This window comes from Tauraco erythrolophus, chromosome 2, assembly GCF_009769465.1.
Source record: "Tauraco erythrolophus isolate bTauEry1 chromosome 2, bTauEry1.pri, whole genome shotgun sequence".
Taxonomy (NCBI): Eukaryota; Metazoa; Chordata; class Aves; order Musophagiformes; family Musophagidae; genus Tauraco; species Tauraco erythrolophus.
The window spans coordinates 80,350,239-80,367,059 of record NC_141466.1 but is presented as its reverse complement, the minus strand read 5'-3'; the positions used below and the strand labels follow the sequence as shown (position 1 = coordinate 80,367,059).

The 16,821-nt window shown below is 35.5% G+C and overlaps 1 protein-coding gene across 1 annotated transcript in view; it reads right to left on the bottom strand.

Annotated features, from left to right (window-relative positions):
• PACRG (parkin coregulated) overlaps positions 1-16,821 on the bottom strand; it is a 267,926-nt gene that overhangs the window by 106,952 nt on the left and 144,153 nt on the right. The window contains exon 5 of the mRNA XM_086626857.1: positions 6,691-6,840. Within this exon, the coding sequence (XP_086482983.1) occupies positions 6,691-6,840 (150 nt within the window). The remainder of the gene's footprint in view (positions 1-6,690; positions 6,841-16,821) is intronic.

Below are 16,821 nucleotides of genomic sequence, written 5' to 3'. Positions count from 1 at the left end.
CCAGCGGAAGGAGCAAACAGTCGAAATGTTCTGGGCAAGAGATTCTCTTCAGAGCATATTCAATCACATTAAAGGATAATTGCTGCTTCTTACTAATAACCATGAACTACTCTGAGGAGCATCGCTGCCTCTGGAATACACAAGCAGTTCTGAAAATACTCCATCTCCAATACAGGGAACACTTCTACCTGTAGGCACAGTGTCTTGCTTCTGCAATTAAACACTTAAGTTCTGCTTCTTCCTTTAGAGTCTGTGTAGTACTATTGAATTTTGCAAAATAGAGTTCTCCAAAGTACATGAAGTACCTTTCAGACAAGAAAACGTTTTTTCCCAAGTGAAGTTCAGGTGCTGTAAAGCATGCAGTATAATTCCGCTTGTGGCTTCGCACTTCATTGAATGCTACGATTCAGCTACATCAGGTATTCTCAGTCATATCTCTAAAATTTTATTTTAAAGGACCGACTAGACAAGTAGAGACTGTCAGAAGTTTATGTGAGCTTTAAGTTACTGACAGCATCAAAGCATTTTTATTGCAGCCAGAAGAAACTTGGGCTTCAGTCTGCCCGGTTACCGCTGTTCGCCTTACAGTGACTGAAACAAGTCACAGATGAAATTACCATGCTGGAAAGGCACCTTCTGCAGTGCAGTGCCACCCCATACTTCTCTGTTAGAGGCATGCAAATCCTAATACTGTTTTGTTTTAATCTATTCTACATTATTGTATCTGCAAAGCTCCTCTTGATCACTACTGAATAATATAAATTGATGACATGAAAATATTTTTGTGTACATGAATTGATGTAGTATAGCTGTTAAGACTGTTTGGATTTGACGGCATAAAATAGTTGTTAAATTAAATCAATGAAATTTTCATTTGCCAGTCAGGTAAATTAAACAAGAGAAATCTGCTGTTCATAAATGTCTAATCTTTTTAATAAACAAGTTTCTGTTTCAGACATTATTCTGGTATATGTATAGCCTAATAGCATATTCCAGGCTCTGAAGACTTCTTTCTTTTTCCTTTTATTTTTATCTTCTGCCTGCTTTCGTAAAAGAAAAACTGTTCTTAAATTGTATTTACCTCAGATAACACAGATTTATAAAAAGCAGATTAGAAAATAAGAGTCCTCCCCCCAAAAAAGGTTTTGTGATGCAAAAAAAGAATATTTACATTTGAGTATATACATGTTTTTTCTTTCACAGAATCACAGAATGTCAGGGATTGGAAGGAACCTCAAAGGATCATCTAGTCCAATCCCCCTGCCACAGCAGGACCACCTGCATCAGATGACACAAGAACGCGTCCAGGCAGGTTTTGAACATCTCCAGAGAAGGAGACTCCACAACCTCTCTGGACAGCCTGTTCCAGTGTTCTGTTACCCTTACTGGGAAGAAGTTCTTCCTCATGTTTAAGCGGAACCTCCTATGTTCCAGTTTATATCCATTTCCCCTTGTCCTTGTATATCCATCCCCATTGGATATCACTGAGAAGAGCCTGGCTCCATCCTCATGACAGTCACCCTTTCCATATTTATAAACATTAATGAGGTCCCCCCTCAGTCTCCTCTTCTCCAAGCTAAAGAGACCCAGCTCCCTCAGCCTTTCCTCATAAGGGAGATGCTCCACTCCCTTAATCATCTTTGTGGCCCTGCGCTGGACTCTCTCAAGCAGTTTCCCTCTTCATGAGATTGAAATGAGTTTCAGAAGAGTATATTTAACTTACAGATTTAAATGAAAACTACAGTGGCATTACAGGGTTCATAATAGACTTCGTAAGCATTACTATGACTTTTTTTTGTTTCTTATATTATATAGAAGCACATTTGCATAATAGTCCATATGTTGGGGAGCTTGCTTAGAGACAGCTAATCCCCTCTCTGCAGTGATTAGACAAATAGCTCCTACACTTCAGGAGCATTCCTCAGTCACTGGCATGAATTCATGTTCCCTTCTCTTGCTGTCCTGCCAGCTTTACAATTCTGGCTAACAGTTTCAACAGAAAGCTTCAGCCCTTTTTCAGAGCACACCATGGCCAGTTGGTGAGGATTCTCTCACTGTCTCCGTCAATAAAAAGACTCTAGTGGTAGCATCACCAACAACAGAACTTTGCTCTTTTAATGTCTTTTTTTTTTTTTTTTTTTTATGGTCTCCTACGGAGCACTCAGGAACACAAGTGGAAAGAAATGTCTACTGCAAGTCAGGGCCTTAAGCTCCAGAGAGGGCACAAATTCAGACACACCAAATATGCTTTGCGCACCAAAAAAACGTTGCTCACTACTGAGACTCTTCAGGAGTTCATTGAGCTCTCTCCTCTGGCTTTCAGACAGTCTTAGGATGCTTGGATCTTTCCCTTGGTGTTTTTAACTTAGTTCATACTGATATATTTTTACCTGTATCTTATGACTCTGATGGATAAGCATGTTTTAGATGTTTTCAAGAATAAAAACTTTTCATTTATTTTTCATCAATACTCTCCTTTTTTTTACTCTACAAAAATTGCCAATATTAAAGTCATCCGTACATAAGAAATACAAATGGATAGAAAATGGCAGAATTTGCCCATATCCAACCAACAGACTTTCTTCTCCATTTCTGGAATTCCAGAGATCCAAATTACAGAACATATGCCTGGCAATCTTACCTGAACTATTTCTATTTTGTGGCCCACAAACTCTAATGATAAAATATATTTGGCATACCTTAATTCTTGGTTAACAGCAATTCCATTTATACTATGTGTTCTCACAGACTGCCATAAAATTACAGAAAACAAAATCAAAATTATTTCTTTGATACATGAAACTACAAGAAAAGTGTACTCCACTAAAAGGCATTATGTAGAAGAAGTGAATAGACACTTTGTGAAGTAATGACTTAAAATAAGTAAAATCATTAAAAAATATTTTAATAAAGATTTCTATTATGGGTGCTAATATTTTAAAATCAAATATCTAGATTTTCTTCTGTTGCAAAAGATCAGTAGTCCTTTACCATTTTTGCTCGTACTACATAGGTATCAACACAACGTAATCATTATGAAGGCATTTATTTTTAGAAACAAGCATGTTTGGGAGACATCGTAAGATAGGAACAGACATCAGTATCAGAACCCGCTAATTTACAAAAAGGGCTACGTTTACAAAATAATGACAGGGTAATTTGGAGATAACAGATGGAAGTAGAAAAAAGCGGAAATGTCAAAAGTACATTGGAAAAGCAAAGGAACATATGAGAAACTATGTTTATGTGAATAATCAATATTCTGTATATAATTAAAAAGAATGTGTTAGTAACTCTGCATAAAAGAAGCAGTTTGTCAGCAGGTTGAACAGGAGCAAGGAGATATCATCTTTAAGCACAAAAGACATCAGATCCCAGAAAAGAGGATTTACATAGTTCAGAGCCTCCCTGGTTAATCCACTAAAAATCTGCAGTGGGAATCACATTCAGCTGCACTAAATGGCTGCCTACAGGGAGAGTCATCAAAGCTAACTCATTTTTTATCACAAAATCCCCCTTGAAGGCAATGGCATCTAAACAACACTGTTGCTTACTGGGAAATTATAGCCTCCGTGTTGGGAAATGGGAATTTGGAAAGAATTGCTTAGACTTAAGTGGGATAGAACTGAGAGCTTCTCAAACTATTGTTATTCTAAGCTCAGGTAACACTGGGAACTCTGAACAATGATTTACCAGTTTTGTTGGCTGAAGAACAACTCAAGAGATAAGCATATGACAAGCTGAAGCTAAGATTACATTCTATATTTGTTTTATTAAATACCTGTTTCTAACATCGTAACCTTAAGATCTTACCAATGCAAGTTTTTTACTGTTTTATTTATAAGCCTATCTAAAACTGTGAATCATGATTCAGACAAATCAGAGGCATGTAGTATGAATAAAATTTCTGAAGAACTTACATTCCAGAACATTTTTAAACTGAATGTGAAGTGAGTATTTTCTGCAAGTCTGCTAGGGATCAATGTAGGAAGAACATAAGGATGGATATTTTAGATAATAGCAAATGCCAATCTCATCCAGAAGTGTGTCTCTCAAAAGGAGATGACTAGAGAAAGTGACTGTAAAACAAATATTTATGGTACTTCACCTAATATTTTCTCAGCTTCCAACGTGTTGTGGCTTAGGAATGCCATGAGCCAGAGGCGATCCATGTGTTTTACTAAACAAGAAACAGATTCTTTTTAATGATATTTTTGACCCTCCTTTGAAGCCATGTGAACTCTTGCTATCCAAAGAATTTGAGGTTAGAGGTTCCAGAGCTTCACATCACACACACTGCATGAAGAATCACTTTGGTTGGTTTGTTCTGAACTGGTCACCAGTTAACTTGACCTAAAGGTAAGTTGACCTTAATGTCTTATTAATTTTTTTTTTTTCCTAATGTTCTCTTGACTATAAGTATATTTAGTGTGAAAGAGGTATTCACAGATGCTGAATCTGGAAAAGAGCTCCTTTCAGCAGATAGATACTGATCTAGCGAGGTGGCAATGATTAAAACATGGCTCCTTCCAGCCACCTTAATTCTGGAAAAACTTCCACAGTGTCAGACTTAATAGACTGCAATTCACGCAACTCCTGAAAGATGTTCCTCCTTTCTCAAGCTATACATAAAAGAAGGAATAATAGTGTGTACTTCCTCCCCCCATCTTTCACCTGTATGAACAAGCACTGGAGAAAATAGTCTGGATCAATCTCTACACCTTCCTTATAACTGGGAGCAAAGACCTGCACCTGAGTTGCCTATTAAGCATACAGGAGATAGAAAGGAGAACAAAAGGAGCATACATTTTCTGTCAACCATCAGTGAAGGATGAAAGAAATAGAAGCTTTTTGAGGCAGGAGGAGACAGAGGAAGAATTTTTCCCTATCACATGCATGCAAGTACTGAATAAGTTGAACAGCTTCATATGGTAGGCCTTGCAAATAGCATCCGCTTCATTGGTGGTAGTATTGAACTCTCAAAACCTTTAATTCCTAAAAAAGAAATGCTTTAATAAAATATATTCATTTTGAACTATTACTTTTCCTTTCTTTTTGTTCTTTAGTTCTCAAACGCCAAACATCAAGATTTAGTGTAGTTTGATATAGACACAAACTCACACAGCAGAGATGTGATGCAAATATGTTGAAAATATGTTTTACTTTGCTCACAATACAATCAAAACTTAGGATATATTTAGAATGTGTTTAATGCCTTGATAAGTTAGGTACCTGGTTACACATGAGCTTTCCCTATTATTCATCTGAAATCATTGCAGAAAAGCCTAGTCAAGAGAATTTATGGGCTACTTCAGGCTGAAATTTGGAAAAAAAGCATGTATTGTATGTTCATTAATCAATGAGAGTCTTTCTTTTTACAGTCTTGTTTTATGCCAGATACTGAAATTGGATCTGTTAAGGGGGAATCTTCTAATTCATAAGGAGCCCTACTGAAATTACTTAAGTTCAACCTATGGATTTTATTCATAACATTTCATCTCACAACTTCTAGAAAGCCACAGTTTTCATCTGAACCCCGTTGCATTTGTGGAATTCCATATGTTACCGCAAGCTTCTCACTAGAGTAAAACGGATTCACAGACATACATATATTTAAAGGGATTTAAAATCTAAGTCTCATTTGAGTCTCTAAGTCAGTCTTTGGACAGGCACTTTTTGATCTGAGGTAAATCATATTCACTAAAGAGCGAGTATAAGGTAATACATACTGTAGTAATGCCAACAAAAGTATCATAGGAAGTAGTCCTGTAGCTACCAAAATGCCACAAATGTAGTGAAAAACTTCTTTTGCAAGATTGAGAGGAACTAACTTCTTTTGATCTATATGGTTGCATGTCAATAACACAAACTTTAAAGTCAGTAACTCAGTAGATAATTGAACAGATAAGTACAGATAGATGTACTACAGAAAAAAAAAATTAAAGATATAGTTTGGCAAAAGCAAGATACATCAGGTTGATTTCAGCTGGTGACTGGTGTAAATGTGTTCACAGTATATGGTACTCACAGTACCAATTATTAAAGATTGAAACTGGCAATAGAGGTTTGCACTACAAAGAAAATGAAATATGAAGCTGTAGATACAAATTAATTCTAAATTTTTCTATAATAAAACCTGCTAAGTGAGCAGTAATAACTTCAAACTTCACTGTTTTGCTAGACGTTATGTAACTCAAAATTTTTCTACAACAAGGAGTTCTCTTGACCTTCAAATTAATTAGTTTGATTCCTACTTTTTATTCTTTTTATTTTTATTCTTTCCTAAGCCTGCTGGTAGTAGTGAATTGCTTGTGAAGAGCACAGAACGGAATAAAAAGGCTGGACTGAACTATTGTGTTAGAGGGAGGAAAAAACGTTTGCAATTTATTAATGTATTCAAAAGAGTGTTACAAAACTTTACAATTTAATTATTGGAAGATTATAGAACTGCTTCAGTGCTTCTGTACTGCATTAAATAAACTGTACGTGCAAGGAGTAATAAATGAAATTGTTAATTTCAGTGCTTCCTTAGGGAATAGTAAGGGGGGGGGGGGTTACATTATTTAGAGCTCCAAATGGATTTGAGTTTATATACAGTAATAAATCTTAACTACATTGTTAATTAACCCTGCCTTGAGCCCCTTTTTACCTTAGGAGTCGAAAGACATAGTGTCTGTTAGGATAACTCACCATTCATATTCTTAAAGATGTTTAGGACTGGGAGGATTTGCCGATAATAGGGCACCAAGGCCTCCCCCACCATGTCAGCTGACACCACCAGGTGCTGGAGGACTTTCAGCGTGACGCAGATGACCTGCCGGTTACGAAGGCTCAGTGCATCTGTGATGTAGAAAGAACAACAGGCAGAAAGCAGAATTAATTTCTAAAATGTAGAGGGAGGGGAAGGAGTTCTCTAATGGACAAATTTAATTAAACTGTACTCTGCTGGGGATTGTAAGTGGGCCTTTATTAGCCCAGCTTTGAAAGATCCCAAAGATAGATTGCAGTCCTGATGTTATAAAACACTGCCTTGTCTGATTGTTATTTGTTCCCACAATTTGTGCTGACTTCTCAGTAACCCAAAGAATGCAGCTCATTATTCCCTCATGCTGCCTGTGTAATACTGGCGTGGTCCACACAAATAAAAAATAAATGTTCAGTAAGTACCATTTGGGGCCAATGGAACTGCAAGACAACCTGCAAAGGTTGACAACAGATACATTCTAATGCAACAATTAGTGTCTGTATGTTTGTACTTATTTATTCATGATCATTTTATTCATTCAACTAACAATTCCTACTATTCTGAGAATCAGTACAATGAAGCAAATGTTTATAGGGGAAAAAAAAAACCCACAAAAAAACCTTGTAGGCTTTTTTTAAAAGACACACATTCTAGGGAAAAAAAAAAAGATTTTATCTTGCCTATTCAGATTTTTCTCTTAGCTTTCAGTGTCATGCTTCTAATCTTATGACACTAAGGCATTTCATAAATACCTTTTGTTTATCTTCTCTTTTAGTTTTACAAAAAGCAAGTACTTTGCATTCTCTTTTGTAACTAAAAATGAGTCACACTTAAAATATATGGGGGTTTTTTCTTGCAAAATCCCTCTAGTTATAAAACATCTTCCTAAATTATCCAGCTGGAAACCGTTGTGAAATTTGGTACACTATTATATATTGGTCTAATTCTCCAGTGTTCTGTCCACTTACATAGACATTTACATCATTGCACTGGGAAAGCAAAAACTGTGAAACATAAGTTCATATTCAATGTTATATGTTTTAGAACCACAGAGGTATATAAATATGTGATTCAACGTAACACAACATAAGTATAAGCACTTGGAAATAATTATAGTGAAGAACACACCAAAATTTCAAGAGTTACTAACAACTTCTTCAAGAACTGTCCCTTCACACTGAAGTAAAAGGATTCAGTATTTCGAGCACAAAGTTTTGTCAGTGCACAGGAATGCTGTTTCATTGGGAATGAAGTAGTATTCTCACACACTGAGCAATGTCAGTTTTTCCATCTTTTTAAGCAAATGCACTGTGCTCCACCCGCTTCTGCTTCCTATCGTATGCCTGCCAAGTGCTAAAAATCAGAGCTAAAGCTCCAAAGCAAGGGCAAGGCAGATTGGTTGTGTGAATGCACAGAGACAACTCTTGAAAATCAACTACTAAGTAACCTCCCTTCGTGCTCGTTGTGTGCTTATGAGCAGCATACTCAAAATACTGTTAAACAACAACTAGAGAGCCCAAGGTACGGTAGTGCATCATAGAATGATTCCAAGTTAAAGAAGTGTTGTTCAATGAAAACACAGTCTGAATTCCACACTCCTTATTTGCCAATCCCTACTGTGGTCATCAGGCTACACCTACTTGCATATTGTCTCTGAGCATACTAATGTGTGGACAGGAAGTCCACCAATGCAGAATGCTCACACTAAGTTCCAACAAAGAGGTTGGCTATTCCAAATTATGCTTTCATGGGCAGACGTTCTAAGGCTGCTGTAGCAAACAGACACCCTCAGATACAATTTTAAAGACTAAGTCCAAAGTCTAGGCAGGAAACTATTCTCTTACAGAGGAACAGGCATTATTCATTTTCTTAAAGGAGTGACTGGAAGAGGAAGCTCTGGGGTTCCACCGTACAGGTTTATTCATGACTAAATTGTCATACACAGAAATAGTAGCTAACCAAATAGGAAAATTATCATTAACGCTTGTAATTTTCAGTACAATAGTTATTAGTTATTCTTATAAACATGAATGAATATTTGTATTCATTTGTATGAATAAATTCACACAAATATGAATAAAATTAATAAAATTAAGTATTCATACAAATACTAATTAACTTCAGGGACATACAAATTAATCAATGACAGAAATCACAGCTTCTTAATTCTTAACCAACAAATTGTACCCACTTCCAGGAATAGTTCTTCCTGAAGCTGTCCTAGAGGATGAGAGACCTCATTTTCAGGCATGTAGAGAGTGTCATGTAAGGGGAAATGGCTGTCCAACCACCAATAGGAAGAAGTTTTTTCTGAAGATGTTGGCTCCCAAAGGTTTTCACAGTTTCCTGTTTTCAGAGTTTTGTCTTGTGCAAAGGCAAATGTGGTTGAGTGGAAGCCAAGACTGTCCTGATAAAGATTGACTCCTTCATGAAGTCAAGAGTGTGAATTACTCCTCCTGATGGAGAAGGCATTCCAACGAGCGCAGCAAACTGAACACACACTGAATCCAGAAGAATGTTTTCAAAGAACAGTTCATCACAGAACCTGTCATGCAAGTTTCCTTACATCTGAGTTGTGCTGTGGGGGTGCTTGCTGGAACTTTAAACACTAGTACTGAAATTTGTTTCATCTACATGCTAGAAAATCAGCTGGATACTTGTCCCACCTCCCTCAAAACAGGGGCATCTCATCCTCTATTTGACACAAAAGACAGAATTTGGATCAAGATTTAGTGTGCTAAAGTGATGGATATGGTAGAATCGAACAGACTGAAGAATTTGAGCCTGAAGCCCTTCAAATTGCATAAATCTGCAGTGTGTGTTAGGAAAACACTTGTAAATATCAAAAGTAAGATCATATTGACTGCAGAACTGTTATTATTAATGTTAAATATTTGGACTGTGGCATGCATAGCAGTCAACCAGCTCCTGGCTTGATTATATTAGGCATTGTATAAACATTTAATTAGAGACAGTCCCTGCCCCAAGGATACATCAATTTCAAACATATGTTTATCTTTTAAAAATCTGGTAATTATTTTCTGTGTACTACCGTCACTGCAGACCATTCTCCCACATAAATCAAAGCATGAAAATTTTAATGCGGTATATGAAATAAGTACATTTCAACATTTTTAAAATTATCAGTGATATCCGGAGGTTAATAGAAATGGAAGAAAGTATTAGTATACTTACATAGGAATAAAGCAGACCATTTAAAACTCTTAGTACAGTACAGCTACATAGCCCTAAACAAGGAAACATGCCTAATATCCAAAGTATTCCAATTTGAAAGCATGCTGGGCTGTTGCCTCTTGATCTAGAAGTTTGCAGTAAGACGTGGACCTTCACAATAACAACAAAGTGAATGACTGGTTTGCTTCTCGGTTAAAGACATCTTTCCACTCTGTAAAGGGTTTTTAGAGGATTTCCCTCCCTCAGTGGTATATATTTTGCTTTTGGTCATCTAGTCTACATGCTATTCATTGTACAATTCTCTTAATCAGCAACTTTGAAAAAAACCCCACACTTATTTATATATTATTTAATGTTATATAAAATTGATGATTTTGTTTGTGTTAAAGACACACATTTCTCCAGGAGACCCTCTAGCTTAAATAATTGCTCAATGTAAGCATATAATGAAGTATTTACTTCAAACATATTTTACTTACTACAGTTTTTCCAAGCAAGTATTTTCTGAAGTTCATCATAATTTTCTTAAATAAAAGAGAATTTTAAAATGTTTGTAGGTTAAATATCTGGTGTAAAAGTGAAGTATCTGAATCAGCTCTGTGTTTCTAGATTCAAAGCCACAGTCAATTATGAAATCTGAATGCATATTTGAAACCCTGAACATTTTTGGGATGGAGGTTTTATACAATGCTGTTTATTAAAGCTTGTTAGCAATGAGCAGATATAAAATACCAATTCATTGACAGCTTCAGTGATTTTTTTTTCATTAAATTTTATTGGCAATTGATGTAAATTCCGAATTTTCTTTTGTTAATTTCCTTTGGGAGCAATGACTTAAGATATATGCCACTTGTTTGCTTATCCATTTAGATAGAAGTAAGTTACATATTAAGCAATAGAAATGAATACTTTAAAACATTCTTTTCCTTGAGTAACACTTCTAACATCTCAAAGAAAAAGACCTAGAAGCTATGCAAGTTGGTATTTTTTACTTTTATATTTTATTTTTATGTGGCAGTTTGGAAAATCCTATCTCAGAAACCACACTTATCATCATTGGGATTGATACATTTTATAAGCCAGGAAATATGACAGCATTTCTCCCAGCATATAGTGGGTCTTTTCCATGACACAATGTATTTTCACAGAAGAGATTGAATCAGAACGTTGCTCCCCAGATAGCACATTGATAGCCTAAACTTCACAGAATCAAATCTGATTCCCCAAACTTCCATCTCTTTTCTAAATATTAAAGTTTAGATTTTGGTAGTTATATAAGTTATGTTGATAATTTAATTCTCTTTAATTTGCACTGGCCTTTAATTATATTCAACCCCTTTTCCAAATACACCTGTGAATCTATGTTCAGAGATGGATTGACAGTTTCCATTTTCTATTTAGATCTCACAACCAAAAATTAAAACCAATTTAGTTTGCATTCATAGCTCCCCCCCAACTGGTAAAAGAGGCACCTGTTTTAGAAAATTCTTTGCCTGAAGCTGAACAAGATACATAAAGCAGGTCTCCCGCAGGGCAACAAGCACTCAGGATAAAGATGCTTCAATTGTCGTGATCTACTTAATCTTGTTGATCAAGGGCTTCTTTTCTTAAATTCACAGTCGGGTTTAAAGAACTGCTAACATGAAGTGTTCTCAAAGTGCAATTGATCAAAGTGATACTCTCCTACAGATAATTTTGCCCAAAACTTTCAAAATGCATAATACTTAACCATCTGAACTGATACAAGTATTAGGCTAATTTTATAGAACAGTAATGAAGACTGTTACAAAACACCGTGTTTCAACCAAGAGTGAATAAAAACCAGAATAACATCCTTGTGTTCTGTACTTTTTTCAAGTCAAGCAAGATCCTGATTCAATTTACAATACAGATGTACAGATATTTCTTCCACTACAACTGAAGGACAGATGTGTTGCAGTGAGGTGATGGGAAGGAGAAATAGGGGGCAAGGCATGAAAATCTTACACAAATTTTGTCATTAAAGACTTGGTCCTGTAAAGCCAACTCCTGAGGCAGAGAAAAGGCTAAGATCCATAACTGAATCATTGATATTTGCAAGAAACATGATCTAGCAGAATACAGTAGAGAAAGTCAGTGGCTTTTGTTTCAGCTTTAGTTGGGCTTGTAATAGATCAGCACCTATAAAACTTGAGTTCTGTTAACATTTTTAGGCCCTGTTTAATTAAGTAGTATAAAGAATACACTGAGAATAGAGTCTCAAAAACTTTCTCAGTGGCTATGCCAGTTTATAGAGTTTCCTAAACGTGCGTTCCTTCCCCTGTGCTGCCCGAAGCTTCTAAACTGCACCGAGTATCCACCCTCTCAATGAAAAAATCTTTGTTATCAATGAAATGCGATACCATTTTAAAAAAAGATTTCAGGAAAGATCTGGAGAATGAAAGACTGGTAATATTGGCATCTGTACTGCAGAAATTTAGATAGCATTCTAAGTGTATTGTAGGTCCTTGAAGAAGAATGTGGACAAGAAAATCTGATAATATGGTTTTCTTAGACTTCTGAAAGGTATGTGATAAGGTCCACCACTGAAGGCTTTTGAAACACTTAACTGTCATGGTTTCCATATAAAGAGATAATTGTTTAGGGATAGGAAATGAGGGGAACAACAAATGGCCACAGAGGAAGAGTATCAAAAGTAGAGCCTTGCAGTAATCTGTGCTGGAGCTCATGTTTTTCAGTAGATTCATAGGTGATTTGGAAGAGATGTTTACTAATGAGTAACAGTTTTCTGATGATACCAGGTTATTCCAGATGCCAAACATAAGGGCTGACTCTGAAGAACTGCAGAAGCACTTTACAGTACAGAATGACTGGGTGACAACATGGCAGATGAAATTCAGTACTAATAAATGTTAAGTGTTAATAAATTAATAAATTCAGGAGAGAATAGCTTTAACTCCAACTTCAAAAGTGAGAGATGTTAATTGCAGATTTCACTTTCCAAACATGGATGAGATTTATCTTTATTGAATGAGAAACACAGTTTCTCATTGTATATGGGAGTAAAGAGGAGTAATAAAGAATCTAATTTCTATACCATTTGAAACTATGAAATAACCAGCTTTGAGTGGAAGAATCTAACACAAATCTTCTAATTGCAATCAGTTGTACTGGTTGATGGAGCTTACAGGGGAGAAATGCTTTGGTATCTAAGAATCAAGACAATTTATTTATTTTTTTTGAATTAGAGAACTTTGCTTTCTTTAAAAACATTTTAAGTCTATAAAACTAGCTTGTTTAGAGTTAATTTTCAGTCTCTGATCTTAACAACCAGAACTAGTTCTCAAAAACAACAGCCAGTCAGGAGGAAGACAGCAATTCCATTAAAGGTTTAATTTACTTTCTGTAGATGACAGAAATCAACTTATCTGATTTACAGAAAGAAAAAGACTTATAGTCCAGAAAACATATTTATTCCATAAAAAAATTCCAGCATTCTGTAAAATAAGGAGGTATTTAATGACTATTAATATTTATATTAATTAAATATTCTTAATATTAAATTAATTTAATTATTAATTAAATACTCTTAAATTAAATACTCTTAAATACAGTGAAGATATAGGAGTAGAAATACAAATGTGCTTAGAAAAACTGCTAGCAACAGGTTCAACTTTACTTACCTAAACACAACAGTGACACTGATTTGACATTAAATGGGAATTAACCACACTGTTGTTCAAGACAACAGTCTACCTTTTACTTGCAAATAGAATGTGGAGAATAAGAAAACAGAAATCAGTTTAATTTAGAAATTTATTAAACATTAAAAAGGACTCTGTAAGTGACACTAAGGGAGGACTGCTCTGTGCATTTCTCTATACCTGACTCACAAAAAAAATCTGTTTTCCTTAATGAAACATTTTGAACAAAGTTTAAGGTATCCTTGATATACTACTAGGTCACAGAAGGGCTTTTTAACAGCACAGAAAAAGCCTCAAAAAGGAAAACTTCAATGTTCTTTTGGATGGAGAACATTCTTTTGGACTCAATCAGAAGTGCTGGTCTGCTGTCTGCAGCTGTGTAGAAACAACACTTCCACCGAAGTTACAATTTCAGTGCAAAGATGTGAGCTTTATCGGCTTGTAGACCTACGTTCAGATTGTCAACGTGTCCATTTTAGAATTCGCAGAACGGAACAGAAAAGATTCTGGCAAGCGGATTGATCCAAGGTTCTTAAGTGTTTACTTTCACGTTATTTTCTTCATTTGCAAAGTTATATCAAGATGTTCCTACTGATCACCTCTACTCATTTACTCCAAATTCTGTGCTATCGCCTACTATTCCTTCCAGACAGTACAGCTATAAACTAGACCACTGAAATTATCTGAGTTAAACACTAACACCACTCTGAAAATATTTTGGCTTTATTTTAGGTTTGGTGGTTTGGTTTTGTATTATTTTTTCAATACATCTAGATGTGAGATTGACTGAGTTGCTCCACAGACAATTGCATTAGCAAAAGTTAGTTGCAATGAACTGGAGCATGGGAGCTAGAACGATTGGTTACTTTGTGTGTGAAGGAGTTGGAAACTCCTACAGCTACATTGTCAGCAAAGAAAATGTAAACGGTAGCATGCTTGCTGCCTTTGAAAGGCGAGGAGGTGCTTCCACACATTGTGTTGGATGTCCCCAATGTTGCTTATAGAAATATCAGGCAAAGGTGTAGAAACTTCCTGCCTCCTCAGTGTTTATGTCTCCATGTGTGTCTCATGTTGAAACTGCGGAACTCTGCGGTCAGGAATTGCAGAAGCCTAATGAAAGCAAGTGAAAAGATTTACGGCTTTCCTGATCTGGCATTTGTTATGGTAAAAGCAATATTATAAGCAATAATTTGCCCCCAAAAAAGAGTATTAAAAGGAATTTTACATTCTCATAATGACCACACAGAATCTAGAACAGGAGTTTTCCACTGATAAGCACTTGATACAATAGGTACCTCTCACCCTCACACTTTTCCTGGCTATTCTTGGGTGACTGTAGGTAAAGGCAGACCGCAAGTGAGTTTTAAGACACATTAATGCATTATTGAAAGACATGGTGGGGCCAGATAGATCCTTGTGTTCCCTAAAAATAAGGCAACTCTCGTAACGACCTACAGGCAGCTTTGCTTGCCACCCCAGGGGTACGTGTCTGGGTTCTGTTCTGCTCTGCCACCAATGCAGTTTGTGAAGTGGGCAAAATTAGTCTCCTTCTACCTCTTCATCTGTCTGCAATATGAAAATAACAATACGGATCTTTCTGGCAAAGAAGATATTCTGCTGTGTGTTGTGCATCAGAACTTTCAGAATACCTCTAGAAAGTACATTGGCCATATATGTCAATTTGTGAATCTGTGCTCTAGTTTAAGTACCTCAGACAATCTGTTTGCCTACACCTGCTGTGAAAGGGAGTACAAAGTCTTAACATTTTAAAGCATCTCCATTTTCTGATTTTTTTATTTTTAGTTAGATTCCTTACAAGTTTAACATATACAGGTAATTCGTTTTTCCTGGTTTTTATGCCATGCAATGATCATACGTTTAAACTACTTTATCATGTTTTGCCACTGCAAGGTACAATATATTTTGAATTTTCATTTTGAGAAATCAAAATATATTTTGAGCATTTTTCTCTTTGAGGAATCAATGTCTCCTACCTGAGATTTTTTTCTTCCTCTGTATTTCAAAAAAAAAAAAAAAGAGTGCCTTTCAATGTGACAAACAATAACAAGCAATTGTTTTTCAACTAAATAGCATTTTTCCATATTATTTTAATCCTATTTTAGGTATTTTAGGAAAGAAACTGGATCTGTTAATTTCAATTATCTGCCTTTTGTTAGTCATTGCCTGTTTGCAAAAACAGAATAAAATTTGCTGAAATGATTTGTTCTTACAATAACTCACAGATTCATTAAATAATATAATTTTCATCTCTAATGACACAGTGTTCAAAAAATGTGATAATACAGCATTCTAATATTTAATTTCAAATGGTTTTAGAGGGCAGCTCTTTACTAATATTTTCCTTGGATGAACATGCAGGAGAGAAAACAGCTTTTAAAAGCTCTTTAGAGTTATTTTTCTGTCTTTCTTTTATCCCTTTCCCCTTCATCATATATATTACCTTGCCTAACAATCAATTGATACACTCTTTCACAGTAGAAATATGGTAGTGGTCTAGAAGAAGACTGGTTAATCAGATATAACTCACCCAATGGGACACTTCAGAGACAGTAATACGTGTAAAACATAGCTGAGTTTATTGTGGATACATAAATGTATAGCCCTGACTACACTGCTATATTACACAGTCATAGCAAATTTAAAAATTTGCTTAGAAGTACACACTTTCACATTCCTTGAGATGGCAGTGTCTTTTAAAAATATTTATATGGCTTTAATTAGGAAGAAGCCTTTATCATTGATAATACTTAGACTCGTTGCACATTAAAGCCAACACAGAAGCCTTTTTAAAAATAAAAAAATAAGCACTGTACAATAAAATAAAGCAAAATCAATAACTAAATTTAGCTAGGAGATTCTTAAATGTGTTCCAGCATAATAAATAAACTATGCTTAACTAGCAGCCTCTTTCTAATGCAAAAAGCTGTGTAATAGCTAAAGCTGCCAGGTAATTATTTCTAAGCTAGATTCTGGTCTCAGCAAGACTTTTAAATCCTAACTGAGTAGCTGCTGTCATAAACTTGCAATCTTTTCTGAAGAAACCATTTCAGCTTTAAAAAAAAAATTATATTACTATAAGTATATTTGGGTGGTGTGGAAATACAGATTTAAAGAAATGACATGATACCACTCTTCATATGTTTCCCTTTTAGAGAGAAAAAACTAACATTGTTTTCA